Source organism: Rhododendron vialii, chromosome 9a (genome assembly GCF_030253575.1).
Source record: "Rhododendron vialii isolate Sample 1 chromosome 9a, ASM3025357v1".
In the NCBI taxonomy this organism is placed as follows: Eukaryota; Viridiplantae; Streptophyta; class Magnoliopsida; order Ericales; family Ericaceae; genus Rhododendron; species Rhododendron vialii.
Genome location: NC_080565.1, coordinates 30,502,948 through 30,530,609, shown reverse-complemented (window position 1 = coordinate 30,530,609; position 27,662 = coordinate 30,502,948). Strand labels below are relative to the sequence as shown.

Genomic DNA, 27,662 nt, shown 5'->3' with positions numbered 1-27,662 from the left:
CTATGCACAAGAAGATCAAATGAATTAAAACATGCAATCTAGAGGGAGGGATAGGACAAAATATCACTTCTATATATATACAATATCAACATTTGGCCCACCAATTTAGATTTTGCATTAACTCCACGGGTTGGCTTGGTGGTCAAGGCGTCAGACTTGGGGGTTTGCTCTCCCTAAGGTCTTGGGTTTGAACCTCCCATGTGTTATCAACTCATTTGGGGCCAATACGTATGAGAGCCAGCTTTAATTGGACTCTCCGCAAGTGAGTGGTGGGATTGAGCCCCGGGATTAGTCAAGATGCGCGTAAATTGGCCTAGACGAGATATCAAAAATTTATTTCACATGACCAAGTTCTGGAAATGGACGTGGCAAAATATGCAACACAGATAGTGCTCTATTAGCAGAAAGTACCTTGAACAGTAGGTATATATGCCCTTTTATGGATTTTATTATTGAGTTCCAAAGGAATTGCAGTTCAGATCAAGGAGCATTTGTGTCTTGATATGTAATCATTTGATCTTATCCACCGAAAGAGGCCAATATTCAAGTAACTCGTAGCTTATCCAGGAAATCGAGAAAGATAAGGGCTTTTAGAGGTGCTCTTTTATGCCTTGTTTCCCATTCAGGATAACGAAAAAAAGATGTTATGACTGGTGTCTCGAATTCAACCCGAATTATGTTCAACTGGTTAAGTTCGACTTCATTTTTGTTTGTGCTTATCTTTTGACGTGATTTTCAACGCAGGGTTTTTTCATAACTAAGCAATATCTGGGGGCTCTAGGTTAGGGAAAGAAAGTTAAGAACAGTAACAAGTCAATGAGTTCATCTGTAACATTGCCATTAAAGCAAACCAAGCCAAAAAAACTAAACGCACAACCAACATAAGAGAAGAGTATTGCTGAAATTTATTGACCAAGCTCACAAGCACGCCTAAATTCCCAGTAACGAGTTTTTCTCAGCTCATCCATATACCCTCTGCTATAGCAAATTTAATTAACAAATGATGAAAAGTTATCCTCAAACCTGTAAAAAAAAAAAAAAAAAAAGGGTACCTACAGTAGATTAGAAGCTTCACATAATGCACTTTTGCGCTACCGGCTGGCAACTCAAAAGTTTGCTGGATTTTCGTTTTCTTTTCCTTGCACCCTTTCTATCTTTTCCGGTCTTTGCAGTTGAGATCACGTTGTTTCATCAAACACCATCAACCGCCTCAGGAAAACAAAATAATTAAGATACTCGTGATGTTAACTATCAAGTCATTGGTAAAGGACATAAAGAGATGATCTTAAGAAGTCTCTGGCACGTCATACAAATCCAGGCAAAATTAATAAAGCCATCATACCTTCTCATTTTAGAGGTAGAGAGTGTATCTTAAAAGAATAGTCAAATTATCTTTGCAAATTGCATCTTTCTCAAAAAATTCCTTGGAGAGGTAGAAATTGAGTAACGAAAATACAAAATAAGCTCGACAAAATAGAACATCGATCTGGATTATTCAAGCACAATTCTGTATCCATTGCTATAGTTTTCTAACTCATGTGTAGACTATTGTGTGTTTTGACTTGGATAGGAACTCGATTGATTAAACCCATTTCCATCTGTAACGGTTCTGCAATCCTGTTTTGTCATACAATTGTTTAGGTAATAGTATATTATAATCCATGCCAAGAAGCATGTGGTTTGCGAAAACATCTCCACATGCAGGGCGATGGTGTGTACGCAATCCTTCGCAGATCCCGGAGTGCGGGAGCCCCATACATTGCAACTTGCAACTTCCAAATTAGGGTGTGTACGTAATCCTTCGCAGATCCTGGAGTGCAGGAGCCCCGTACATTGCAACTTCCAAATTATTTGAATGAAACCTGTTGTGGCAACAAAGCTTCGCCACAAGTTGTTCGAGTCTTGGTAATTGAGACACTGATATAAATCCTAGGGTAGAGAACTCAACCCACCCTTGAAATCGACTTGCATAAGGAGGGTGCCCAAGCGCGGATGCACCCATGATTCCAAACTTGAGAGTTCCGGCTCAGAGGTACTTTGACCCCGGATGTGAGTTTCTATAATTTGAGGATGCGAACACTATAGCTTCGTTGTTTTCCGTAATTTTCCTCTAAAACATGAGTGTTAAACACTTTGGGTCAAGGTTACCCCTAGTTCCTTCACAGTTCCAATAGGTTATGAACATCTGGTCGCCATGCGAGACATTAGGTATTAGCACACCATGATTTCTACAACCGATGTCCATGGTGGTCCACTCTATTGATGCTCACTTGATGGCAATTCGTCACTTGTTTTGGCGGCTACACTTATCTACTAGTATCCAATGCCTTTGTAGGTATCCGTATGAAGCAATCCCTTGGATAGAAAGCTCACCCTTATAAAACCACAGAAATAAGAAACAGCATCTAAACTAGAAAGCTTTACATAATTTTGCCCCAAATCAGTAGATTATATGACTCAAAAGATATACTTTCATCGTAGTGTACTTCGCCAACTCGGAGACCTAACGGACATACAACTTAAAAGTGTGGTTTCATACAAATAGTCTGGCTCTGACAATGGATCTTAAGCAAGGAACACACATATCATGTTGAATGTAAAGGAAACTGCGTAGCATAGAGTAACAAAGCACAAAGAAATATATTACCTTCGCACAAACTGGGCATTTTCCACTTCTCTCCAGCCACTCATACATGCATTTGAGGTGATACATATGACCACACTGTGCAGTTATCTCAGGATCTATCGGTGCAAACTCTGTCAAAATAGTATTCAAAATATAGCGAGTTAAAATAGAACAGACCAGATAAACTCCTAATGTGCTGCAGCTGGGGTAGCAAGTCCATGTTTAGCCAAAAAAAAAAAAATTTAATTGCCTAATTAAAAAAATAGCTTCGAGAGACTCACCTTTGAGACAAGTACCGCAGAGTCGGCCGACATCTTTTTTTTGATTGGCAGGTCGGCAGACGTCTTTTTTTTGATCGGCAGGTCGGCAGACATCATCTTCCTCTTCAGAGATAGAATTGAGATGTCCAACTTTACTTGTCATTAGAACTTTACCCGGCAATTTCTTAGAGGACTCCAAATAGCTTGCTTTTGATGTCGCTCCACTATTAGAACTGAGCTGCATGATCATTCCACTGCTAATCTTTGGGGTTATATTCTGATTATTTGGTAATCGTCCATACTGCAGACAAACAGACAAAATCCATCACTACAAACCTCAAAATGTACTGACAGTGATGAATACTCCGACTCCCCACATTAAAAGTAAAGTACCAGGGAAACTCCAGCAAGACCAATAAGTTGAAAAGGGAAAAAGTCACAAATGCTGTTGTAACTAGAACTCTTGACATTCAGCAAATATATGCTTCGTAAAGTAGTGGGATTCTCTAGGGCAGCACAAAGCAAGTTGATGAAAAAGGCGTATCGTAATCATAAAGTTTTATCAGCATCAATCATCAAAGCAAAGTTCATCATTTTCTGAATGTGACAATTCACTCTTTAACATATGTAGCAGTTAAAAGTAGAAACTGCTTACTACGACAGTTTGCGGTATAAGTTGTTCCGATAATTAAAAATGGATATTGTTGGGGTACATAATAACGAGATAACTTCATAATCACACAATTACTTGGTTCTCCAATGCTCTAATTATCCTTACCATTTCAATTTCCAGTCAATATGTAAAAGATGTACAACTTAGAGACAGACTGATGAATTAGAGTATCGCATATACACTCCTATGAATGGTGTATAGATTTTTCGTATTGTAGCAAACTAACAGTAGCTATTCTATATCAGAGTTACTTGTTCACGTAGATTGTGTGGTTGTGAGGTATAAGTTATAACATAACAATTGGTAAAGCATCCAACTCAAAACCAATGAATAGTGAGTGGAGAAGCTGCCAAGCTCGTATACTAGTTTGCAAGGTTATAATTAAACAATGTGGGACAAGCTCTAACAAATTTTTTTTTTGAGAGTTCCTGAAGATGAAATACATAAAAGGTTAGGATTTTGTAAAAGTGGCCGAAAGGTTTCTTTGTATCACAAGCTAGCAATCAGTGAAGTCTTAAGGTGGTAAATCTCCAAAAATCCAATATCTGAACATGGACTGGTAATTTTCTTTAAGGGAAAACTGATATTGCAGGAAAATGGATGATCCAGCCAGAAGCAAAGTATATGCAAAAGTCAAAAGGCAACCTTCACAAGTACTGAATTAGACATGAAATTGGGCCACCGCTGCAGAGCCATTATTCAGTGGTCTTGGGGCATCGCCATGTGGTGCCCAATGCTCTTATCCACCACACATTTCGGTGGGGTCCATATATTTAGCACTGGGCCCCACAGGATTGTGTGGTGGATAAAGGGCGTTGGGTAACCACGTGGCGGTGCCCCAAAACCACCAAGTAATTTTCCACATAGCTAAGCAAATTATCTTAGAGGAAGAAGAATCAAGAAAGAAAAAAACAAAAAAACAAATGTGTCGCATGTGATCGAATGTGCCACCTAATGGTCGCACGGGTACGCGAGTGCGAGTGTAAAAGTGCCTTCTAAAAATATTTCGAGTTACTACAATTTGCGACAGCAAGGATTTAGAGTGCGAGCACGGAACAATGATTGAGAGCACGAGCGGATGGTCCTATTGAAGAATTACATGCTTAGGGTGTTAACCGGTTTGGACCGGTCTTCTAAAAATCCCTAAATTTAGAGTACGTAAGAGAACCTAGTGTAAATAATCAAAAACTAATGGAGATTATAGGGAAACATTTACACAAAATTTGAAAGGATGAGAGGGGATATGAATACATGGAACATACCTTAGTTTTTAAGTTATAACTCGGCCCCTCGGGTTTCTTAATCCTAGCTCCGCCACTGTGGTTGGAGCTATTGGATTCAACATTCTCGTCAACTTCCGGAACATGAAAGCAACTACACACAGAATCCATAATGCTACTCCAATTCTTACATCCACTACACCTCTGCTGCTGCTTAATCATTGTACCGAGGGGAAAAAGAATCACAAGATCATAATCAATGCTAACAAACCAGAACTATTTACTTCCAAAAAATAAACTACAGTAGAGCCAATTATGTACTTTTGGATCCTATAACAGTGAGATAAACACAGAAGAGAACAAAAACAGGTATTAACAACGAATTTGACAGCATAAATCGCGCAATAACAAAATGACTGTACTAAAAATCACGTAAAAGTATACAAGGACGGACGCAAGATTCTAAGGTTGGGTGGGCAAACATTAAAAAAATCCTATCTTATAAAAGTCCATGATAATTTTGCCAATATGAGTAGTAAAAATAGTACCAAAACAAAAATCATATTTATATATATATAGTCCAAGTACTATTCAAATAATATCCACTTTTCTAAATCTCTTTGTTTGGCGGGCGAACAAGTATACTTCAGTGTTTTAAAAAAAAAGGAATTAATCGCTGGCAGGGCCTATCCGACTAATTGCTATGCGCCGATTACTAGGCTTCAGAGCTCAAGTGTGACCGACCACCCGACTAGCTACGCCCAACTAGCGCCTATTGACTTTCAGAACATTGGTATAATTTTAATGTTATTAAGATAAAAACTACCACGATTCCAGTAAAAATTCAAAAGGTGATTAGGGCAGTCGACCGGAGTCATCTGCCCCCTCTGTCCGTCCTTGCAAATATATACACTATATAGGAAGGGTAAACATCAGCAATTATAACATGCACTGCCTGTTGATCATTACCCTGATCCTCGTTTTTCCGATATGTTTAAGAATCAAATATCACAAACATGGAAGTTCCAGAAATTAGAACAAGAATACACACCTTTCTCATTCATGGAGGAGAGCTACTACGAATCTGGGATTCTGCGTCGGTGTTGGGTTGTATAGGCGATTTCGGAGAGAATTTACAAAGGCTCTGTTTGGTAGCAGGTTGCTTAATTCCATTGGGATTTCATTTTTAATGGGAAGTAACGCAAGTAATCCTATTCCTATCCAAACTCTAACCCCATCCCCATGTGATGATTATCTTATATAGCATTTTTTCGGGTACAAATTGTTAATATTCAATTGACCAAAGCACTAATTAGGAGAAATTGACCAAAGCACTAATTAGGAGAAATTTAACGCTTTCCTTTTATTCGTTGGTACTTTTCTTCTCTCTATTGTTTTTTTTTTTGTCTTTATTCATGTGAAAATATCAAATTGTCTTTCGTATGAAAAAAGTGATTCAAGAAGTAAGAGTAATTTATTAGTAATTTCACATAAATAAAATCTAAAAAATAAAGTACAAATAAATAAAAGAAGAGTATGAAAATCATTTGCCTTTATAAGTTCTCTCTCCCATATTTTTTTTTGCATGCCCATAATTGGTTTTTTTTTTTTATCACCAACAATTCCCCTAAAATCAAAATCAATCTCTCTCTCTCTCTCTCTCTCTCTCTCTCTCTCTCTCTCAATTTTAAAAAACCTAAAAAAAACATGAAAATCAAAAAAAAAGAAGGCCCGGGGGGAGGTGTGTTTGTTTGGAGGCTTGGGATACACAACCATGCACATTTGTGTAGAGCGTATGTCTTTATGTATTGGTTGATTGTATAGCTTATAAAATTTTAGAATCAACTCAATGAGTTCATCTGTTTCATAGTGAAACTAGTGCTTGCTCATGCCTACGGCACTACTCACCTCGGCTCGTACCTATGACACTACCCATCTTGATTGAAATTGAAATTACCTCTTAAATCTTGATAGTGGCTCAAAATATTATTTCAATTTTTAGGTAGCTACAAAATTTTTAGATAGTTACAAATTGCTGGAAATTAACCTATTGTTCTTGGATGGCAAAGATTTTTTTTATTGATATAAAAAAGAATTATCCCGCGACAATCATTTGCAACTCAGCACATATTTGATAAGATAAAAAAGTAGCAGTACAAAGCAAAAAAGGAAAACAATTTTCAGATCACAACCCTACACAGAATGTGTATAAACTCAACCAAGAGATAGAAGAACACAAACCAATTTCAAGTATTGATCCAAAATGAGCCCTGTCTGCGCGAAACGTGAAAATGTTGTAATAGAGATGTTTTTGTATGTATCACATCCCAATGGCCCTTATTACAGAAAAAATACTACTACTGAATATGGTCACCGCTGAGCCTTTGGCCCTGTATGCCGCCTCCTTGTAGCTCGGTCCGAGTTCTTCTACAAAGCAACAATTTCATCCATGTAGCCCGGTCCGAGTTCGACATTCATCACTTATTCGACTTCAAAAGAAAAACGACCCCAATCTATAATTATTCAACTAAATGTAGCACAATCAAAAGTACACAAAACCCAATCACATGCATTTTCACAAACACGTTGTAGGCATTCTGCTGCCACATCGAATCGACGTTGAGCGGTAAGATGGAGAGCTACGCAGTCCGTAAGCGAAACTTTACTTTCCACCATATTCTCATTCTCCGCCCGCCGCATACCCGACGGCCATGGACGCCCTCTCTGCAACTCCGTTGGAATCCGCCAATTCCATCAATTAGGGAAATCCGAGCCGACTTAAGAACTTTAATACCTTCTCAAAAGCACTTTAATGCCACATCGAAAGAACATACCTTCTCAAAAGCAAAGAGGGAAGAGGGCCAAGAGGGGTTTTTCATGGTGGTGTTCCGATGGTCGTGCGCTACAGGCTCACTGTGTCCGGGTGCGTTCCATTGCTAGGTGAGGCAGGGGGACCAGTCGGGTTGGCTAAGAAGGTGCATCCGTGAGTCGGTGGAGTCCACTGGTCATTTGGGGTTTAGAACGTTTGAGAGAGAGAGGGTTTGAAACGTGGAAGGAAAAGAGATGAAGGAGACATGTATGGCAGTTGTGTAATTTAGCTTAAAACTATGGACTTTTTAATGAAATGAGGAGAATGCCTCTCAACCCTTGGATCAAATGAATTCTAACAATTCCAACAACTTGTTTAACACCCTTCTGTTTTATAATAGAGATTCCTTTATTAATTTGTAACTTTGAACGTAAACCTTTTTTTTTTAATTTCTCTCACAAATTTTCACTAACAAGTGGACTGTAAAAATTGTCATTTATATTCGTAAAAGCTATGGACACCGATCACATGGGGAACTGATTGTGCACCGACCGTCACGCGGGGCTCACTTCAGATTCTGCACAAATAATTTGATCCATTATGTAATTTAAAAAAAAAAACAATTCTGCCCGTGAAAAATCAACTCAATAAACATGTGTAGGTGCTCGATCTAATTTTTCAATTTCAGATTACATGATTTGGATCGAGCATCTACACATGTTGGATTGAGCTAATTTTTTATCGGTCCACTCGGGTTTTTTTCTTTAAAGTTAGCGAACAATTCGAACTATTTGTGCGGTGCTGAAATAGGCCTTGCGTGACGGTCTATGCACAATTGGTCCATCGATTCCCGTGTGTGGTTGGTGTCCGTAGCATCTCTGGTTCATATATTAGAGAAAACAACTGATACACTTCGCAATCTCGTTTAGAAATTTTATCCCCCGCACGCTTTTGTGAGCCCAATGAAAACAAGAAAGATAAGAAAATAGCAAATGTGGCCCATGCAGGTCTCGAACCTGCGACCTTCGCGTTATTAGCATGACGCTCTAACCAACTGAGCTAATAGGCCATCTGCTTTTTCCGATTCAAGTAATGATCTTAATTATATCCGCTTCGTTCCAAAAAGCCAGTCGACTATGAAAGGATGCATATTGTTCGAATAGAAAATGGAATCCGTTCATGCATAATTTATTTGAATTTCTAAAAAAATTAGGGCAGTGATTTTCACTTTTTTTTTTTTTTTTGTTGAGAAATGCACTCTTTTCTTTTTTATTTCTTTAGTGAAACTTTTGTCTGTAATTGTCTCACTAAAAGACAAGAATGGAGCGCATTTATCAAAAAAATAAAGTGTGAATTATTTCACAAAAATTAAGAAAAAAAAATGAAAGTTGATTTTTGGAGTAGACTAACTTTTTGAGACAGAGGGAGTATTTTTATAATCCCTGGTACTAATTAGTACTCCTTTGTCCCATAATTTTGGTTCCCTACAAAACTCCATGCAATTTTTAAGGTTAAAAATAATGCACTTACATAAATGGAGTAATTTTTTGTGCAATATGATTCGTGTTTGATAGATTTCGATGAGATCTTTTGAACGGTGTACAAAAATGGATGTAGTTCAACAGGAGACCAAAATTATGGGACGGAGGGAGTACCAGGTTATGTACCGAAAAAATAATTTGGCATGTACGTGGATTCGAATAATTATTTAACTTTGCCTTTATGTCGTACTATCATATTGCTTATTAGATGTGAATAATTATTTAACTTTGCCTTATGTCATATCATATTGCTTATTAGATGTTAATAATTGCTCTGTACCACCGACGAGTTTTGAATAAATTGTTCAAACAATAATGCAGTGGCGCAAACTGAGCACTTAATTGGTATTCTACTCATATACTTGGTTCGAGTCTGGATAGCACCCGTCTCCCAAATTTAAATATTAATAATTAATTTTTTTTTTTAGTAAAATACAATATTCATCAATCTTTTACAAAAATCACCAAACTAACATATACCTATATAAACCACTCAAGTAAGGCCCCACACAACAATGGTTCATGGAAGTTGAATTTTTTTCCTGTTGGGTACTTCGGAAATAGTACATGGAAGTTGATTTACTAAGGCAGAAAAGTAGTTTTTTTTTTTTTTCCGATCGGCACGAATAAGTACTTATTTTTATTTTTTAAATTAAAGGTAATGTACTATGAGAGAATGACCGGTCTCGTAAAGCGGAAAATAATTACTTAAAAAATAAGAACTTTATTAGAACGGGGCCTAAGGCAGTAAAGTTGATTTTAATCCAACACAAGATTTATTATTGCTGCGTTTCGATATATGATTATCAAATGCTTACAAAACCCAACTTCCCCTTCATTTTCCTACCGGCCTTCGGGTGATAAGATTGCAACTAAATCAAACCAATCCGAAAAATTCAAGAAACCAACCAACAAAAAGAGAAAAAGCATAATTGAAATCTATTGACCAAGCAAAAGCATGCCTGATTCTCTGTAATGAGTTCTTCTGAGCCCAACCATATATATGCCGTAAGCTATAGAGAATGTCATCAACAGAAGAGCAAAAATTTATCCTCACCCGTCAAAAAATTAGCTAGCTACGGTAAATTAGAAGCTTTCGCGATGAACGCTTTCAGGATATAGACCATTCACAGCTTGCTGGATTTGTTTCCTTTTTTCCTCGTAATCTTTCCATCTTTTTCGGTCTTTTGTAGCCAAGAAGATCACGTCAATCCTTCACATACCATCACCTGCCCCGAGGAAAACAAAATCGTTAATACATTCATAATGTTGTTATGAAGTCATTCGTAGCAGTCTAGTCAGTGTATCTTAGAAAAGTAGTTGAACTATCTTTGCAGATTGCACCTCTTTTATAAAATTCCTTGCTGAGGTAGGAATTAAGTAAATAGGTTCGACAAAGTGGTAACATTGAAATAATTAACTCATCGTTTCAAAAAAAAAAAAAAAACATTGAAATAATTCATGTGCAATTCTATGAACAAGTGTGGTACTTCGCTTACTCATCTGTGACTGTGGACTGTCGCGTGTTTTGACTTGGTTTAAGGACTCAAATGTCATGTTTTCAACCCATGTCCATCTGTTCAATGATCCTGTTTTTCATGTAATTGTTCCGGAAAAAGTTCATTGTAATCCCTGCAAAGCGCACCCATCTGACCGGTCACATACTCGCTTAGGTTACGTCCATCCCACTCTCAAGGCTACGTCTGATGCCATATGATACAACACCTGGGTAGAGAACTCACCCTTGAACGACCGGCTTGCTGGTTATCAGTTATCACCCCCAACCCTCACCCTTTTCCTAACTGCAACTCCACGGTCAGTAAACTGAAAAGCTTTACATACTTTTGCCTAAATTAACTATCATTATGCTTCTCGAACAATTATACTTACTTTGTAGACTGTAGTGAACTAGGACGATTCTTAGACATAAGCAGGGATAGAACTTAAAACTGTGGTCTCATAACGATAGTCTGGCAACATATCTTAAGCAAGAATCAGCCCATATCACAATACACATAAAATTGTGCACAAAAGAGTAACAAGACATGAGGAAACATATTACCTGCACACAAATTGGGCATTTCTCGCTTCTCTTCTGCCACTCGAAGATGCATTGGAGGTGATAATCGTGATGACACTCTGTAGTTATCTTGGGATTATCCGGTATAAACTCTATTGAAAATTATTCAAAAAATAGTGAGGTAAAATAGAACACAACAGATAAACTGCTGATGCGTTGCAGATTGGGTATTAAGTCCTTATTTAGAGAAGAAAAGAACTATTTACCAGATGAATGAAATTAGCTTCGAGTAGATTTTACCTTCAAGACAGATAGGGCAGTCATCTTCCTCTTCTGGTTGAGAATTGACACGTACTTTCCCTGCCATTAGAACTTTCCTGGGAATTTTTTTAGAGGACTCTGACTCTTTTGATGTCGCTCCATCGCTAGAACCGGGCATACTGCTAATTCTTGGGTTTATATTCGGACTATTTGGTAAATGTGATGGAGCGGCATGTTCTTCCACTCGGCCAAATAACGCTCCATACTGCAGACGAACAGTCAAAATACAGTAGTAATACAAAATACAACCATTACTACGAACCTCCTCGAATGTCGGTGACTTAGTACGCCCGAAAATAACGAGTAAGAGAGAAACTGAAGTTAGACCTATAAGGTGGGAAACAAAAAAGAAGCAGCTAAAAGATGCTGTTGGAACTACAACTGTAAAAAGTAAAGCAAATATATGCTTCGTAACGGCAGTCAGATTCTATAGGCTGCCAAAAGCAAGTTAATAGAAAAAGGGGATAATGAAATCGTAATGTTTGAGCAGGATCAATCATCAAAGCAAAGTTCATAATGTTCTGAGTGTGACAAGACACTAACATATCTATTAGTTAAAAAGTAGAAAATGCTTACTAGTACGACAGATTGGGGTATAAGTTGTTCCAGCGGCCGATACGATATGTAACGGTCTTTGTTTAAAACCTTGATCAGTACGTAATAACGAGAAACCCCTTTCGGGAGTAGATACCTTCGTCCTATTATTTGGTTCTCCAATGTTCTCATTAAGTACCATTAGGTCGGATACCACTTCAGTTTTCAGTCGACGTGTTAAAGAGGTGCAACTTAAGAGTATAGTGTAACGAATGTAGTGATGGACTGCCATATTCATTTATGCCGTATGGCGTATACACGGCTAAGTATGGTGAATAGATTTTGTGTGTGTGTGTGTGTTTTTTTTGTTGCTAAGTACCTACATTGTGTGTTTGGTTGAGATGTCCAAACCATTTTTTCAAGAGTTATGAGACATACATAAGAGGTCAGGATTTGGTAAAATCAGTTGTATCAAAAGTTGTTAGTCAGAGGAAGTCTTTAAGGTTGCTGCTCTCAACAAATCCAATATCCAAACACTGCCTAATAACTTGCTTTAGTAAAAAAGGGAAAAAAAAAACTGATATTGCAGGAGAATGGATGATCTACCCAGAAGCAAAGAATATGCAGAAGTCAAAGGCCACATTCACAAGTAATGAATTAGACAAGAAAATGGGCCCCAGAGCTCCAAATTCCCAAGGCAGCTAAGCAAATAATCTTGCCATGGATTGCAATTAGACAAAACACTTTCTGGGAATAAGGAAAACAACAAAACAAATGTCACATATGACAAAAAAAATAAAAATCGCGCTGTTTGGACAGTTTTTGCATCTATTTTTACCCGTTCCACCCGGTCTTCTAAACATTCCTACATTTAAGTAGGTAATAGAACCTAAGGCCCCGTTCAGTTACAATGAAACGAAATTATAGGAATGTATTAGTTAGCAAGAAATTTGTAGGACCCATATCTCTAACTTTTCCACAAGGATTAGTTTTCCCTCAAAACTCATCGTATGCAAAAAAACACAAAATTTTGCAGGAATCTTGTCTATATACTAATTTCGTTTCCTACACAATCAAACTATGCCTTTTAACTTCCCCGCACATTTCTTCCGTCAAATGAATACATGTAATAAAATACTTTTCATTTTCCTTTACTTCACTTCACTAAGACTTTCTCAAGAACAATTTTCAAGCACCAATTTTCTCGACAGTAAACAGACGAACATAAATGATCGGGAAACATTGAAAACCTATTAGACACACAATAGGGAAACGTTGAGAGTCTTGAGACAAAATTTGAAAGGATTTTGAGGGGCTATGAACTCTCTCAGAACATACCTTGGTTTTAAAGTAATGAGAGAAGCAACTGGACCAGATGCAATTCCCATTGTCGGATTCAACATTCTCTTCAACTTCACGAACACGAAAGCAACTACACAGAGAACCCATAATGCCACTCCAAATTCCTACATTAATCCTATTGTACTGAGGGAAAAGGAATCACAATAATCATAATCAATGCTAATCAAACCAGAATCAATTCCAGCAAAATAGACTAATTAATACATGGTCAAGCTAAAATCGAGCCAATTATGTAACTCAGGATCCTATAACTGCGAGATAAACCCAGATAGAACAGCAACCGAATTTGACAACAAGAATGGCCATGGGTGAATAAAAAATTATGTTCAACAAAAAGGCAGACCAAACATCAGTAACTATAACGAGCAATGCCCGTTGATCGTAACCCTGATCCTCGTTTTTCGATATATTAAGCATGAATCGATTAAAAAAAAATCTGAAGTTCCAAGAATTACAAAAACCTTACTCATTCATGGAGTAAACTCTCCCAAGAACTATGTTATATGTAATAGCATAAGCACACATTACACACACACATGGATTGGGGGGACTGGGAGATGGTGCCGTCCGTCTCGGTAATCAATGGTTTGGATTGCTTGGGTGCTATGTGCGTAATCTCAACCGTCCTTCCCCGGTCCCCATGTATGTATCACATATATGTATATCTGTCTGTGTAAACGGACAAATATGAATATGCATGTTATTAACAAGAGACAAAAGGACGAATACTTATATGTGTATAAGACAGATTGGCAAAGACCCACAAACAACAAGAGAGAGAAAGAGAGGCCAAGGCTACCTAGAGAGGGCTGAGGAGGGATAGAGAGAGAAAGCGATTGAGGAGTGGTGAGAGCGTTGAACGTTTTGACTGAAAATTTCTAAACTGGTGGAAACCTGCGAATCTTGGATTCTCTGTCGCTGTTGGGTTGTATAGGAGATTTCGGAGAGAATTTAGAAAGGTTCTGTTTGGTAGGTTGTTGTTGGGTCTTATGACTCTTATTTTATGAAAATTATGCCAGTAATTCCATTGGGATTTCATTTGATTTAATCCTATCCCTATCCCAACTCTAATCCCATGTGATGATGTGATTATCCTATTAATATTTCATTGACAAAAGAATTAATTGATACCACCAAAGAAATAAAACAAGAAATCAATCGGGAAATATACCATGATTAGTAAATTAAGAACCTTGATCACAGAACTATATACTATATATTTTTTAAAAGAGGACGAGTCCTTGACACATTTTATGAGCGATTATGTACTTATTTGAACAATAATCTTTTTTTTAATTGGGCTCTCTCCCTAAAAATCTCCAAATCTTAGCCGCTAACAGCCCTTCCCTTCCGATCTCCCCTCCCCCCCGCCCCGATCTCTCTCCTTCTATTATCTTCTTCCCACCATCGAACCGTCTTTTCTCTTAATCCTGCGACTGAAGTTCAAGCGTCCATTGGGAACTTTTTAACCAGATCATTTTCCGGCGACGCTCTGGGGCTTCGGTTTCAGTGGCGGCGGGTAAGATGTCCACCACCGTTCTCAGCCCCCATCTTCTCAGATACCGCGTTTGCTGGGCAACGACTTCCCAACGATGTGTTCCGATTTTGTGAAGCAGAGGTCGTGGTTACGAGTCTATCAAGGTGGTTGTGAAAGAGTGGCGACGGATGTCTCGGCAGTGCTTATTTTATTTTGTTATTTGTTTTAATAATATCCTCTCGTTGGGGGATTTGTTCTCCTTTGGGGGTTTTGTCTTCCTTTGAGGGGTTTCTTTGCATTCTGTAGAGCGACTTATTTATGTGCTTATACACTCTCTCTGTTGTAGAGGTGCGACGGCCCGTTTAACTTCGTGCTAACCGTGCTTCGTGCTGTGCCGGCCCGTTTACTTTATTTACTTAAATCGTGTCGTGTCGTGCCGTGCCGTGCCGACCTGTTTACTTAAATCGTGTCGTGCTGTGCCGTGCCATTTGCCAATCGTGCCGTGCCGTGCCGGCCCGTTTCTGAAATCGTGTTGTGTCATGCCGGTCCATTTTCTTAAATCGTGTCGTGTCGTGCCGTTTTCAATCGTGCCGGTCCGTTTTCTTAAATCGTATTGTGTCGTGCCAGCCCGTGTTCTTAAATCATGTCGTGCCGTGCCGTTTTCAATCGTGTCAAGATGTGCCGGCCATTTACTTAATCGTGTCGTGTCGGATCGGGTCGGGCCGTGCCGTTTTAAGTCGTGTCGTTTTAGTCTGCCCTAACATGTGTGGGTTGACTTAAGGCATAACTAATCTTGCATCCGACATGTAACCATTGTATGCATTTGATTTTTTGACATATTGGAAACTCAGCGACATTGGGCAAGGATAGAGAGATCCTTGCATTCACTGCATCCTCATATAAAACAAGAGATGGGTGTGTGTGTTTGAGAGAGAGAGAGAGAGAGAGAGAGAGAGAGAGAGGGAAGTTGCTATTCAGCTTCGGTTGCCCCTTCTTTTTCCTTTTTTTTCTTTGAACGTCCCCTCTTTTTCCTCGCTTTTCCAGCTTCCTACTTAATAAATCTTAGACTACTTTTTGGTTAGTATACAAGCGAGTTTGGTAAATGGCTCAATCAATCTGCAGTTGCGCTTTCAATTCTTATTGTCGCACATTTGAATAGTTTGAGGTGTTTTCTTAAAAAAGCTTTTACCGTTTTACGCTCCTACTAGTGCACGAGAATTATGTTAGGCAAAAGGTCTACACTCAGTCTCAGAATATTCTGTAACTTGCAGAAGAGAAAAAAGAGAGGACAATTCACAATGAAAGGAGAAAAATAACAATGGACTCTGCATTTTCATATACCATGGCACGCCAAAAAAATTTAACAATTAAAAAAATAACATATTACAACCCCTAATTAAAAAGAAATTCTTGGTCTTAATGAAGTAAAATTTAACAATTAAATAACATATTACAAATAGTCCTATTGTCCTAGTCCAGGCTGTCCAGCTAACCCTTATTTATATGTTTTTTCCCTTATTTCTACTATATATTTTTTTTCTTTTTTGTTTGACACTTTTTTTTTATTTCTTGTTAGATTTGGGGTAAATAATATATGACTTTTGCACTTTTTCTTTCATATTAAATTACTCTTGCACCATAAATATTTTGATAAGTTTTTTTAATTTTACTTGTTATCTTGTATTGTAATGTTAAATTTGCAAACCAAAGGTCCAAAGCCTATTTAATTTTACTAACAAAAACAAAACAAATATTTTTACCGAATAAAATTTGATAGTTTTTTAAAAGTGAAAAAATAATTTTTTAAAAACATGATTTTTTTAATAAATTGTTTTTTTTTTAAAAATTAAATATCTTAGTTGTTTACCTTTAAAAAAAGGTAAACAAATATTTTTTACCGAATAGAAATTGTTTAATTTTTTTAAAATTTAAAAAAAAAAGCCATTTGGCTTATTTAATTTTTTTTCCCATGCCCGTGCCTTGCTAGAACCGTGTCGTGCCGTGTCGTTCCTGTCCACTTTTCGTGCCCGTGTCGTTCCCGTCTACAACCGTGTCGTGTCGTGCCGTGCCGTGCCAACTTTTGTGTCGTGCCCGTGCTGTACCGCCCACTTCCGTGCCCGTGCCGTGCCCCGGGCCCACTACAATCGTGCTGTGTCGTGCCGTGTCAGGCCAATACCGTGCCTGTAATGTGCCCGTGCTATCCCGTGCCCGTGCCGTGCCGGCACGGCCCATTTGACACCTCTACTCTGTTGGAGTGTATGATCTGTGGACTCCCAACATTTCCCATGGGAATATTTTGGTGAATAATGAATACCTCTCAACTTTTGGCCAAAAAAATAAAAAAATCTTTTTACTCTTTCATCTCATTTGACTCAAAAAGTGAAAGAATCTGGATCTTCTTCTGTCCATGTTTTGGATTTGAGGAGACAGTCTTAATCTGGACCATCCATTGGTAGATTTCATTGTTTGGATTTTTGGTAAGAGTTTAAACTACATCCAAATAATTGATTGCAACAAATGAACGGTCACAATAAAGACATACAACATCCCCCAATTTTATTGTCACTTTTGGGAGTTCGTCTCATTTTTCAATTGATTATATCTTGTAATTTATAATGTTTTAGGTGATTTTGAAAACATTATATTATAAAACAAATCGAGATCTATCAAACAAGATTCATATTGGATATAAAATTAATTACCAATTTAAAGATACAACTAATTTTTTTATTCAGTTAAAATAGAACTGAAATAAGTAAATTGGGACGGAGGGAGTACTAAATTTATAAGCACATAATGAAAAATATAAACTTGTAAGCAATTACAAATGGAGCCCTTGTTGCCCAATTCCATATCCTAGTTCGTTTGATTTGTGTGTAGACACCCCAATTTGAGTTTTCAAATTAGTTTACTTATTGTATTTGATTCCCCAATAATGAAACAGATCAAAACCACCACGAGGATGATAAGTGCTTGAGCTTTGAGTGTTTGACACCCTTTTAAACCCTTGAATCTAGCCTGAGCTACTTCAAAAGCCTTCACAGGCGCGCGTTGGTCTCAAACCCGCGCGCGCAGGTCAACCGAACAGGTAGTGGTCAACAGTCAAAGTTTGACTGTTGACCCACGTGCGCCAGAGCGCAACCCGTGCGCGCCAGACTGGCTCCTGTGCCGTCGGTCAAAACCTGTCCCCTTCACCTTTATGGGTTGGTAAGCTTAACCACTCAGTAACCCTCAACCAGATCTCGTGGACTGGCTGAGCTCCTCTCTTTACATCCCCCTATCTCCTACCAATCTTTCCAAATGAGGAAATTTGGCCACCAAGCCAAACCAACTCTTGTTTGGTTGGTTGTATCTCCTTCATACACCATTTCTACATCTCTTCCTATATGTACTCCCCATGGTTCATCCATTAGATAGGTTCAAAAAAAAAAAAAAAGATTCAAAATGGTTCACTTTGTACTCTTTTAAAGCAAACTAAAGAGATACAAAAGCACAAAAGAACATAGTTTGTTCTTCCACTTCCATCACTCAAATATCCAACCACTCAATCAAGCCTCAAACATTAGAGCTCAAGCACATTTTAAACTCAATCTAGGTATAGCATGCCTATTGTTTACTGTTTTGATTCTTGAGGGGAGCTGGCAGGGTCAAGGCCGGTAATCAATACCATGTCCTGACCTTAAAACTGGCAATGTTTCAAAAACCGTAGAGGCAAGAACCAGCGCGCATGGGGATTGGTGTCTTGCTGTTTTATGCATTTCTTTTTATATAGATCACTGTCAAGCATGCTAAAATAAACTAGTTTATTGCTTTCCTTAGTTAAAACCGTTAGCTTTAGTTCAATATTCATATCTGCTGCTATGGAATACCCCTAGGATCATTCTGGATATATTCTAAAATCCATAAACATGTAAACCAAACATTAGTTAAATGGCGCGCCAATCTTTCTTCGGCCAGTGGCTAGCCTTGCATGGGTAACTTGGCCTTAGGCCACTATTTTATCTCTACACTGTTTTATGGGGTGTTTTGTTAATTTGTAGGGCTTTTCAGCCATTTAAACTGTATATTATAACTGCTTAAAACTGTTTGGTTTGTCCTAGGTGTGCACTGGTCCTTCTACAGCCCAAAGGAGGATAAAAATAGAGACTATAAGAAAGGCACATCCGCGCGCACGTGTTGCATATTGGTGCGCGCAGGTTGGAACCACATGCAGTGGCTTTGGTAAGTGCAGGAAAATTCCTTCTTGCGCATGTCAAATTTGGAATAGTACACTGACTTTGCTCTTCTGAACAGAACCTGATTTTATCCTATTTACTACTTTTGCATTTATGCTATCATTCACATTCTGTAAATTGTTACAGTTTTAATCCCTATTAAACTGTTCTCCCGCCCTAAATGGCTAAAGAATTTATTAATTTAATAGAATCGCAAATGTTTTCGCAAATGTCTAAGTAGAGACCGATCTCCGAATTGGGCGAGAGGGGTGCCTTAAAACATTTTCTTTCTCGTAACTTGGCTCCCGAACCCAGCTATGGTTATGACGGACTGGTGTCTTCACCTTTTTTCAAATCAAACAGCGCAGCAAGTGTTTCAAGTTCGATTCCTTGTGTGTCGGACCTTCAAACCCCAGTGGCGACTCTGAATTTAGCGATCGTCTGCCAAAAACCGTGCTCATCGATCCGCCTTTTTCAGAGCATGCTGCCCACATTGTGTTTATCTTAGCTAACTTTACTAAAGGATTCATTTTTTTTATTTTTTATTTATAAAAAATGAGAAGATTGTATTGATAAATGCCCAATTACACTTACAAAATAAAGATCATTACAAAGAATTTGGACAAAACCAAGCTAATCGTATAACAAATACAAAACAAATAAATCACAAACCAATCGATGTCTTTCATCCTAACTCAGACATCACCTGACGCAATAGCGATACTTTTCAACTGTCTAACATCTAATTAGAAGTCTCAAACGAGAAAAAGTGCAAAGTTAAGGACAAAAAATACCAAATACCCAAACGATCAAATGCACTCCACCCAAGTATGAACGCACCAATGAACTCCCAAGAACTACAGATTTGCCAAACCGCCACGGATTGTCTCGCCAAAGACATCGTGTAGGAATAGAACGTTGAAGCACATATATCGTTGTGAAGCAATTTCGATTGAGAGAACTCGATTTGTAGACAAAATTCGTCCAAAGACGAAACTAATAACTCTCGTTGAACGAGAGACAAAACTCTCACAGATCAGACGACAAGTCGTAGATCTGGAGAGACAGAAAAAAAAAAAAGAGTCGATAGTACCATGATCTCCCATCCCGCCGCCGCACACGGGTATAGAACTGTAGACACGCCAATCTGGGCTTCCAGATTAGTTTACTTTCAGTTTTTGATTCCCCGATGATGAATTGGATCAAGAACACCCCGGGAATGTCGAGTGTTTGAGCTTTGAGTGTTTGCAAAACTCTTGAACTTAACCAATCCTAAGCCACTTCAAAAAGCCAAAAACCCTACTGGCACGTGTTGGTTTTGCTCGCGTGTGCCAGTCTGCGATCCGTGCGCACTAGTTAAAGTTGCAGCCGACCTTGTACTTTCCACACTATTACAAAATGGTATAAAGATCACGGTCCATAAACTAAAAAGATCTCACTTTTTGTAAAAGCGTAATAAAATATTATGGACTATAGTTTTAATCTCAGTTATACGAAAAAACTGAGATGGAAAGATTTTTTAATCTCAATAATCTAAAAAATGAGATTGTAACTTCAAGAATAGATCTCATTCTCAAAAAACTGAGATTATATATGAAAGAATATATCTCGTTTCGAAATAAACTAAGATGAAAAGATTTTTTAATCTCAATAATCTAAAAGTGAGATTGTAACTTAAAGAATAGATTTCGTTTTTGAAAAACTGAGATAAAAAGAACATTTAATCTCAATCATCTAGAAACTGAGATCGTAAGTTAGAGAATACATCACATTTTTTTTTAGACTTGAGATGAAAGCTCTTATATAGGAAAAGTTGAAAGTCGCTTACCCCTTAATTGACTACGCGCGCAATACCCCTAAATAAATGTCACTCTCAACCATTCTACAAAAAAATATTTCGTCAAAAAATGGGGTACTTTCGGCGATGAAAATATATTTCGTCACCAAATGGATACCTTTGGTGATGAAATTTATGAAGGTTGCGTTTCGTCGCCAAATGTATTTCGAGTACAATTCTATGCTCAAAACTCCATTAATTGAGATAATTCAAATTGGGTTTGAACAATAACACAAAGGGCTACAACTTTCATGTTTATCAAAATTTCTAATTTTAATATTTGAAGGTTCAAAATGATGTTCGAAATATATTTTAATGTTAAATGCATATGTTATATATTTAATATTTCAATTATATATTGAAAAGTGTGTGTGGTGCAGTTGGTTGAAGCTTCTATGCAAAATTCAAGAGACTTAGGTTCAAAACCCAGCAGGATAAATTAAGGGGGATTTTTTCCTTTAGGAAAACGCCACTTTCAATCTCAGTTTTTTCAAAAATTGAGATTATTACTCTCTAAACAACCACGGTTTTATAATGAAACTGAGATGTTAAGCTATTAAAGGTCACGGTTTTGTCTTTTTTAATCACAGTTTTTATGTTTTTAGTCACGGTATTAATGAGTTTTAATCACGGTTTTTATCCTGTCGTTAAAAGATAGAGACTTTTAGTTACACCTTGATAGACTACGGTTTTGAATGCGAGATTAAAAGTGAAAGATCACACCAAATAACCGAGGTCTTTATCTATTTTTGTAGTAGTGCCACTTCTGGAAGGTTTCTAGAAGCTTTCCATTTATGGAATGTTTTCTATTAATAAAAGATTTCCATTAATGGAATAGTTTCTATTAATGGAGGGTTGCCATTAATAGAAGGGTATTACCCTATAAATACCCCCTATGGTTCATCTTTTAAAGGGTTCAAAAAATTCATACATATTGGGTTAGAAATGTTAAGGAAAAAGGTTACAAAATCATAACCCTAATACTAAGGAACAAGCCACCTTATTTCTACCACTCAAAAGCATCCAACCACAATTCAACTCAAAACTCAAGCACTCTTTCAAACTCAAGCAAAGGTATAGCATACCTACTGCTTTCCTGTTCTGATCCCTGAGGGGGGTTGGCAGGGTCAAGGCTGGTAATTAATACCATACTTTGGCCCTAAAGCTGGCAAGGTTTCAAAAACCGTGTAACTGGTACACCTACGCGCGATGGAGCCATTTTCGCGTGCGACTGTCCCAGTCAGCGCGCGACGCTCCTCGTGGGGATGGGGATGCTAGTTATTTTCAATTTTGTCATATTATAGATCACTGTGATGTATAATAAAACCAAACCAGACTCACTGTTTTGCATGCTAAAAATCCGTAGCTTAGCTTAGATTGCTCATTCAGTTACTTTGGAATGCCCTTGGGTTGCTTCTGAAGATGTCTCAGAGCCCAAGCATGCAAAAGCAATTCTTGGAAGTCTAAAACCCTCGCGCGGCGATCTCACTGCATCACACGACGATTAGCCTATTTCCAGAAATTGCCTTTGCATGGGCAACTTGGTCCACGACCTTTGTTTTAATACCCCCACTATTTAGGGGTTGCATATTTTTCCTGTTTGTAATAATTATTTACTTTCAGTACATATAAACTGCTTGGTTTGACCTTGGGTGTGCACTGATCCTTCCAGAGCCCAGAAGGAGACAAAATTCAACCTGATGTTAGGATATACAATCGCGCGATTGTATGGGTTTGTCGCGCGATGGTGGGCTTGCATGCACGTAGATCCATACATGAAAGTTGGCCACTGTTTGTGTTAAAATCATACAAAGGCATTGTTTTGATATCCAGTCACAGTGTTGAATTTTATCTCATTTATTTTCTAACATATCATCCATCCATGCTATCTCTCATATCACATCCCGCAAACATATTACAGTTTTAATCCCCTTAAATTGTTCCCCGCCCCTGATTGGCTAAAAAATTGATTAATCAAACAGAATCGCAAATGTTTTCGCAAATGCCTAAGTAGAGACCGATCTCCGGATTGGGCAAGAGAGGTGCCATAAAACCCTTCCCCTCTCGTAACCTGGCTCCCGAACCCTGATATGGTTATGACGGACTGGTTCCTTAACTTTTTCAAATCAAATTAGCACGGCAGGTGCCTCGAAATACGGTTCCTTGGGTGTTGGACCTTCAAAATCCGAGTGGCGACTCTGTATTTTTGAGCGCATGCCGCCTCTGCTCGCGCTCTCTCGATATCGGGCCCTCGCGTTTGGAAATCCGAAAATTTTCAAGGGCATGCTGCCTTAGGAACCCACAGAGGAAGGGAAAGCAAGACGATCAAGGAATTGTCGTAACTAGAATTGAGAGAGAGATGCGCCAACAATGCTCTTCTCTCTTTTACCAAAGGATTCATTGGATATAAATACCCTTTTATCCAGAAACAATCAATAAAAATTGCTGATTGAAATACATTTGTCTTGAGTCTCTAGAACCTTTCACTTTTATTCAATACAAATGAACAAGTGGAGTGAAGTGCAATTGGTGTCTTCCTTATACTCCCATGCACATGACTAGGGTTCATTTCCCATAAGCACTCATTCTCCTTCTCAAGTTCCCTAGGATAGAGTATATTAAATTTAACAAATGACCAAAAAAAAAACATGAATGAGCCCCGTTCTTCTTAGCTTTTCGGGCTTTTTTTTTCTTATTTTGTTCTTATTAAAGTTCTTTTCATATTTGTTAGGTTTACGTCAAATTTTTATGAATTATTATTTTGTCTCGAAGAGAGAAATCGAAAAATAAATATTTTCACTTTTACCCAAATATTTTTTAAAATATCAAAGATAAAGCCTGAAAATAATTTTTAATTTGTTTGACACAAGACTAAAAAATGCGTTTTTTTTTTTGCATAAAGACAAACTCAAAAAGACTGAAAAGCTCCCAAAAATCTAATTAAGGAGAACAATTCTTGAATGTAGTTCTATTAGGTGGTTATGAGTTAGTTATCCACATATGATCCAAGATTTTTTTACTTTTCACAAAACGCGAGTACGCCATACGTGAATGTTAGAGAAAAAGGTTTTTTTTACAAACTACTACCAAAAACTGCTGAGGTTGCGTTTCCGCTTAAACTAAATGAATTACAGGTTAATAGCAATAATATTCAAGTTATTTCTGCTAAATAGTACTTAATTAGTTTATGTATGTAAGGAAAAATAACCTGTATAGAAATCCGTGAAAACATGGGCACTGGATTTGAGATCGATTCCAATACCGTTGGTTTGTGTATTTCTTGAGATTTATTATTTTCATAAGATAATATTAGCAAAATTGCATTTCCATAATTATATCCTAGTTTGTTTAGGTTTCCTACTTATTATGAATTGTTTCGTTACGCGCGTAGATTGTTTCAGAGGGAGTGATTTTGCCCTCCCTTTCTCATTTCGATGCACTTCCATCCATCACTAATTAATTAAGCTTGTTTACTCCTGTAATTAAGACTTTCAGAGACATGCAAATATTAAGTCCACTTTCAACTAGGCCTGTCAATGGACCGGATTCGATCCGAATCCGACAGATCCGGATCCGATAAGACCTAATCCGATCCGGATCCGATAAGACTCAAATCCGATAGTGGTAATCCGGATCCGAATCCGAAAAATGCGGATCCGATCCGAAAATCCGAATCCGATCCGGAAATTTTTTTTACTTCAAAAATTTTAGCAAAAAAAAATATATATTTTTCAAAAAAATACAATTTTTTTTTTCAAAAAAAAATATTTTCCGAAAAAAATAAAAAAAAATAAAAATACAACTTCTTAAACATTTTTTTTTTCAAAAAAAAAATTACTATTTTTTAAAAAAAAATTTAAAAAATTTAAAAAATAAAGTTCGGATTCGGATTGATAACGGATTTTATCCGATCCGATCCGGATCCGTATTGAATTACCGGATTCGGATTATCGGATTATCGAATCGACTTTATCGGATCCGGATCCGGATTAGATCCGGTCCATTGACAGGCCTACTTTCAACCACCCTGGCAGGAGGGGAATAGTCGCCTCTATTTAGCTTTTCACAAATTTAGAGAAACATCGATCGATCTGTGCGAGAAAAGAGTGATTATAGGTTGCGTACCGGTTCGTCTCCACACATTAGTATGAGTTGCACACACTTCGTCGTGAAAATCGCATAGGCCAAACCTCGATGAATAAGGCCCTCGCTCCGCTAAGAAAAATAAGTACTTATTTTTTGAATTAAATGTGATGTATTGTGAGAGAATGACATATCTTGTAAAAAAGAAAAACTTTAAAAATAGGGCAAATTACTCAAATGGTCCCTGTAGTTTGGTCTTTGTGTCACTTTATTCCTCTATTTTTAATTGACTCGATTTTAACCCTACAGTTACGATTTTGTGCCAATCAAGTACAATTGATAACTTCTGTTTGCTCCTACTAACAGAACTAATGCAGAAACTACACTTTAAACCCTTGTGATTTGAGTTTGTGTGAATTAACCCCTTGTCATTTTAAAAACTAGCGCATGACCCAATGCGATTTATGTACTTAAAGTGCACGTTTCATTTGTTAATGCTCATTTAAACCACCCCATACTATATATAAAACACGATATTATCCTTCTTAACTTCTTCTTCTTCTTCTTTTTGTCTTTTTTCCCCGTCCACACATGTAAGAACATATCTTTAGTGGATTATGTATATAGAAGATGATATTAATTGAATATCTTATCAACCTAATTAAATCTCAAACTATCAACATTCAGTTTTTGTTTGATTAATTTTCCTTAATCCAATTTTTTTAGGTTATTAATATTCTCAAAAAGAGGAATGAAAAAAAGTAAAAAAATTATGTCCAAAATCCTAAAAAAAGTTCACTAACAAAAAAAATAATGCAATACAGACATAAATATGTATGTATATATAAACTATAGTATATAGTTCTTTGTTAGCACCACTTCATGGTTTTGTGAGCTTTTGATATGGTGGTTTTGGAGGAAGTTGACAATGAGATGCAAGAGTGATTTCCAACAGTGGGATTGAGTCACGACAAAACTTCTCGAATATATGTTGGTTTATATCTGTACTTAGTGACTTAGAGAAGTCAAATACAACTTTTTATTTTTTACATTCCTCTTGTCATAACGAATAAATAATTCAAGAAATATTTGACTCAAAACTAACAAAAGTAGAATAAATAACTTGTCATTAACGCATATAATGATGCACTTTAATATACAAAATCACCATGGGTTGTGTTGAAGTTTCTAAATGAATAAGGGAAAACTTATACCAAGTGCAAATCACAGGGGATCAAGTGCAATTTGCACAATTCGTTCCGTTAGTTAGAGGTGAGCAAAAAATCCGTCAAACCGTGAATCAAGTCCAAACCAATCCAAACCAAAAGATTTGGTTTGGTTTTTTAGTAGTGTGGTTTGGTCATGATTTAAAAAAATTAGAAACCGCATTATATGATTTGGTTTGTGGATTCAATGTTCACGATTATGGTTTCAAACCGATCTGAACCGTATAATATATATAAAATAAGTTGGTTGCTACCATGCTGCTACTGCCATTTTGCTACCTCAATTCAATTCTATAGTTTTAAGAATTATCTTTGGCCTTTTATTTGGTTAAACTATCGTAAGATGTTTAGTAGGTGGTATTAACTAGTTTGAGGCAAATGTTGGTACTCAACTCTTAAATTAATTGGTTGATGTTAGTTTGTTTTGGTAATTTGAATAAAATTGATTTTAATATAAGTTTTTTTAATTTATCTTCATAATTTTAAGTACTTCAAATATTTTTCTGAAGATGGTAGCTTAGTTCAATGCAAACCGTGGTTAAAACTGAAACCGAACCGTAGTTTAATTGATTGGATTGGTTTGGTTCTATGCCTATTATGGGTTGGTTTGGTTCTGTAAATTTATAATCCGTAGGTATTGGTTTGATCCTTGGTTTATTATAAAACCGAGCCAATCTGGACTATGCTCACCCTTAGTTAGTAGGAGAAAATGGAAGTTAGTGATTGTACTTAATTGACACAAAATCAAAACTACAGGGTTAAAAATCGAGCCAATTAAAACTAGAGGGACCAAAATGACAGAAAGACCAAACTACATAAACCATTTGAGTAATTTGCCCTAAAAAATACTAAGAGCCGGCCTAATTCTTTTGTTCTAGTGATACCCATACCTGATCAAAAAAGGTACCTCATCTACCAAATGGTTCAGAGGTTAGAGGTAAATGTTGATGTGGGGGCCGCCCAGGTTTTTTATACTTGTGGTAGATATCTTACAAAACAGTCAATCTCAAATGAGGGAGCCCTTATTTTAGTTAAAATACGAACTTTTTCATTTCTTCCATTTTCCGATCGAATTTCAATGATCCGAGCCGCTCAATGTGTTCAGAACGTGATTTTAAGGGTACCCGCGAGATTTGCCAAAAAAAATGACCGGGAAGGGCTTCATCCGAGCAGTTTTTGTTTGAACCGTTCGATAAAACACAAACAAAAACTGCTCGGATGAAGCCCTTCCCGGTCAATTTTTTTGCTGATTTCTCTCGGGTACCCTTAAAATCACGTTCTGAACACATTGAGCTGCTCGGATCATTGAAATTCAATCGGGAAAGGGAGGTCCGCATTTTATTAATATGAGGTTGTCCTTACGGGAGACGGACTATCCTACAAAATTACTGCTGTCATATGTATCTTTTTATCCATGATTTAAATTGCAGTAGGTGTCAATCTATATTAGTCCTTTTTG

The 27,662-nt window shown here is 37.3% G+C and overlaps 2 protein-coding genes and 1 non-coding gene across 5 annotated transcripts; all 3 read right to left on the bottom strand.

The window, feature by feature from the left end:
• Positions 1-785: 785 nt before the first annotated feature.
• Positions 786-6,009, bottom strand: LOC131301031 (uncharacterized). 3 transcript variants are annotated; one of them, XM_058327124.1, is made up of 5 exons: positions 5,831-5,995; positions 4,822-4,992; positions 2,908-3,187; positions 2,648-2,757; positions 786-1,209 (listed from the first exon to the last, which is right to left on the bottom strand). In XM_058327124.1, exons 1-5 carry the CDS (start codon positions 5,837-5,839, stop codon positions 1,192-1,194), a joined length of 588 nt encoding a protein of 195 aa, XP_058183107.1. In that variant the 5' UTR covers positions 5,840-5,995; the 3' UTR covers positions 786-1,191. The 3 variants fall into 3 exon arrangements, with proteins under 3 accessions (XP_058183107.1, XP_058183108.1, XP_058183106.1); XM_058327125.1 differs by having other exon boundaries at positions 787-1,209; positions 4,822-4,989; positions 5,831-6,009; XM_058327123.1 differs by lacking the exon at positions 786-1,209 and having other exon boundaries at positions 2,357-2,757; positions 4,822-4,989; positions 5,831-5,998.
• Positions 6,010-8,583: 2,574 nt separating this feature from the next.
• On the bottom strand, positions 8,584-8,657 carry TRNAI-AAU (transfer RNA isoleucine (anticodon AAU)). Its single transcript has one exon. It is a non-coding gene; the product is annotated as a tRNA-Ile (tRNA).
• Positions 8,658-9,901: 1,244 nt separating this feature from the next.
• LOC131301029 (probable E3 ubiquitin-protein ligase ATL44) lies at positions 9,902-13,481 on the bottom strand. The gene is made up of 4 exons (XM_058327122.1): positions 13,343-13,481; positions 11,450-11,675; positions 11,192-11,301; positions 9,902-10,358 (listed from the first exon to the last, which is right to left on the bottom strand). Exons 1-4 carry the CDS (start codon positions 13,451-13,453, stop codon positions 10,332-10,334), a joined length of 474 nt encoding a protein of 157 aa, XP_058183105.1. The 5' UTR covers positions 13,454-13,481; the 3' UTR covers positions 9,902-10,331.
• Positions 13,482-27,662: the final 14,181 nt, after the last annotated feature.